This window comes from Pinus tabuliformis, chromosome 7 (assembly GCF_031772625.1).
Source record: "Pinus tabuliformis cultivar Carrire ecotype Pingquan chromosome 7, CPIR1, whole genome shotgun sequence".
In the NCBI taxonomy this organism is placed as follows: domain Eukaryota; kingdom Viridiplantae; phylum Streptophyta; class Pinopsida; order Pinales; family Pinaceae; genus Pinus; species Pinus tabuliformis.
In genome coordinates, this window is record NC_142293.1 from 48332218 (window position 1) to 48335387 (window position 3170).

At 38.7% G+C, this 3170-nt stretch overlaps 1 protein-coding gene across 1 annotated transcript; it reads left to right on the plus strand.

The window, feature by feature from the left end:
- Window positions 1-940: 940 nt before the first annotated feature.
- On the plus strand, window positions 941-1717 carry LOC149245158 (uncharacterized). Its single transcript, XM_089437291.1, has one exon. It carries the CDS (start codon window positions 941-943, stop codon window positions 1715-1717), a length of 777 nt encoding a protein of 258 aa, XP_089293417.1.
- Window positions 1718-3170: the final 1453 nt, after the last annotated feature.

Here is a 3170-nt window from a genome sequence, read left to right on the forward strand (position 1 = left end):
GCCATAAAATCAGGGATTTAACAATCAAATGTATCTTCAGCCCCCACCAAATTGGAATTCTTCGCAGCAACCTTGTCCTCAACCTCAATCTCAATCTCAACCTTGGGCTTAAGGAATACAAAATCCTTATGGAAGATTTTCTTAATATTATCAATATCCTCCATCATATCAGAATTATCCTCCCCCACAAATTCCACAACAAAATTAGTAGCTGCATCTTCAAAATTAGAACCCTCTGTTATGCCCCTATACCAATAGGTGTCATATATCATGATTGACTTGATGAGCTATGTAATATGTTCATACCTTTACTTGTTTCAAAGGTTTTCCATATTTGTAAAAAATCAAAAAATTTAAAAAATATAAAGAGGGTATACCCTAAAAGAAAAATCAAAGGGTGAAAAGAATAAAAGATGGTCAAAAAATGAAAGAAAATGAACCCCAACAAAAAGAAAGGCCAAGGAAAGTGTGCAAGTCTAAATGCCATTATTTTTTCACTTTGTATAATGAACAATTGTGTGCAACTTTTCACTTATGCCACAAATTATGAATATTCAAACAGTTTAAACTTGGCTAGTTCATATTTCAATTTCATGATGTAGAAATAGAGAATAAAGTTAATTTATTAATTCCATTAAATCATTATTATTAAAAACCCTTTACTTATCCCTATGGATTTAAACGATTAAATAAATTAACAAGTAATTAAATAAATTAATATAAAAAATAGAAAATTGGGCGGCCGGATGAGGGTTTCGCAGACGAGAGCAACGCAGACGAGGGTTTCGTCAAAGAAAGGGAAGAAGGTTTGTTGAGTGCGGAAGCAGCGCACCAGGATAGATCTCGGGTGTGAGACTCAGAAGCAAAAGAACTTGAATAAGAAAAAGAAGAAAACCTAAAGATTGGGGGATAAACAGAAACGCAGGATCTGAGGGAAGAAATGGGAACGGAGCAGGGGAGGGGAGAGATCCCCTCCTTCAAAGCAGTGATAACGGGGGAAGCGAGAAAGGAACGACAGAAGGAAGGAGACAGAACCAATGAAGGAGAAACCTCAGCAGCGGGAGCGCAAAGGAGAACGGGAGCAACAAGCAAATGTTTGCCGAGGGCGACGAACAAACCCAGGTTTGTAATTCCGCATAACAGATTAGAGAAATATAGAAGTTACATGAAAGATTATGCTTTGATCTGTAAGTTCGTAGGATACTGGCCAGCAGAGAAAGACCTTCTAAGATGGATCCAGCAAAGGTGGAAACCAAAAGGACATGTGGAAGTAAAGTTGGGGGCGAAGGGATTTTTTACAGTTATATTTTCCAACCTAGAAGATAGGGAAAGAATCTTTGAGGAAGGACCCTACTTCATGAACAATGCTGGATTATTTATGAGGCAGTGGGTAGACTGTTACAACCCAGATAAGGAAAGAATGCTAGCAGCCCCGGTATGGATCAGACTCTTTGGCCTACCAACAGAATTCTGGGACCCAGAGATCCTTGAGGGTATAGGTAACGCAATAGGGTCATTTGTGAAAGTGGCAGAATCGACAAAGAGGGGAAGATATACAACATATGCAAGAATATGCACGTACATGAACATCACAGAGCCACTTCCAGATACAATAGAATTGGAATATCATGACGAGATCTGGCATCAAACAATTGACTACGAACATATTCCCTTTCGCTGCAGAAGATGCTGTGAGTATGGCCATCTATATCGATAATGCCCTATCACGCTAGCAGAAAAGGAAAAGGAAGCTGAAAATGAAAGGAGAAATGCAGCAAAGAAATCAGGTGAGGAGGATGAGGACTTCAGAGAAGTGCAGAAGAAGAAAAAAAGAGGAATCAGCAAGACCTAGACGGGCAAACAAAAAGGAGCACGTAACATAGAATCCCAAAACAAGTTACAAATACTCCAAGATGAGGAAGTAGAAACAGAGGAGAACGAGGAGGAGGAAATAGAGGGAATGGAAGTCATAAAGGAAAACATAGATAAAGAGTCAGATCAAATGGATAAAGATCAAGAGAGAATAGGGACCCCAATAGAAAACCAAGAGGATCAACAAGGAATGGAAATAGATCCACAGAAAACAAAAGGACAAGAAGAACAACAAGTAATGACGAAGCTTCTGCAGGAATGGAAGAGGCTCGATGAAATATTTATTCCAGAGGATCAGAAACAGATGTACAAAGAAGCCTTTCAAAGATATAAAGAGTAAAAAGGAATATTGGAAGAAAGAGAAGATGGGAAAATGGGGAAGCAGGAAACACAAAATCTAGAAATAAGCAGCATTGGCAAGGGAGGCAAAAAAAGAGGTAGAAGAACAATGAGGGAAACAATTCAAGAAGTTGGAGAGATGTTAGTAAATTTAGGAAGAGTGATACCTCTCTCATAGGTATTCCAAACTCCCCCGAAACTTCTGCGATGATCATCACAAGCTGGAACATAAGAGGCCTCAACAGTGGAGGCAAACAGAGGTATTTAAATGAAAGAATGAAAAAAGAAAAACCCAGCATAATGATAGTACAAGAAAGAAAAGTAAGTACTGAGAAAATGAGGGATATTTTGAATAGAAACAAGAATAGATATGAAATGATGGGACAGGATGCGATTGGGAGCGCAGGAGGTCTGGTAATAATTTGGAACCCTGAAGAAATTCAATTAAGCAATTGGATAAGTTATCCAAGAATTCTAACAGGGACAGCAAAGATAATAGGAACAATGGAGGAGATTATTATAACAGGGGTTTATGGACCCCATACCCAAGGAGAAAAGGAAAACTTTCTGCAGAATCTAAAAGCATTGAGAAGTCTAATCCCTGGAAGGCAGTGGATAGTAGGAGGGGACTTCAACCTGATTAAAAGCTCAGCGGAAAAAAGAGGAGGGCTAAGGAGAACGGATAAAACAATGGAACAGTTTGGAGATTTGATAAGGGAGCAGAAACTGATTGATATCCAAACGATAAATGGAAACCATACTTGGAATAACCGAAGAGGGGGAGTTAATCAAATAGCATCTCGGCTTGATAGATTCCTAATTTCTGAACAAATAATGATGAAAGATGTTTTCATAGAAGCCACAATTCTTCCGGTAGCAGGATCGGACCATTGGCCGATAAAAATGGAAATAGATCTCAAGCAAAGACCAAACAACAAACCTTTTAGATTTGAAGCTTT

What these genes read in the sequence shown, in the direction of transcription:
- LOC149245158 (XM_089437291.1), top strand. Translation starts at nt 941, where the DNA reads ATGGGAACGGAGCAGGGGAGGGGAGAGATCCCCTCCTTCAAAGCAGTG.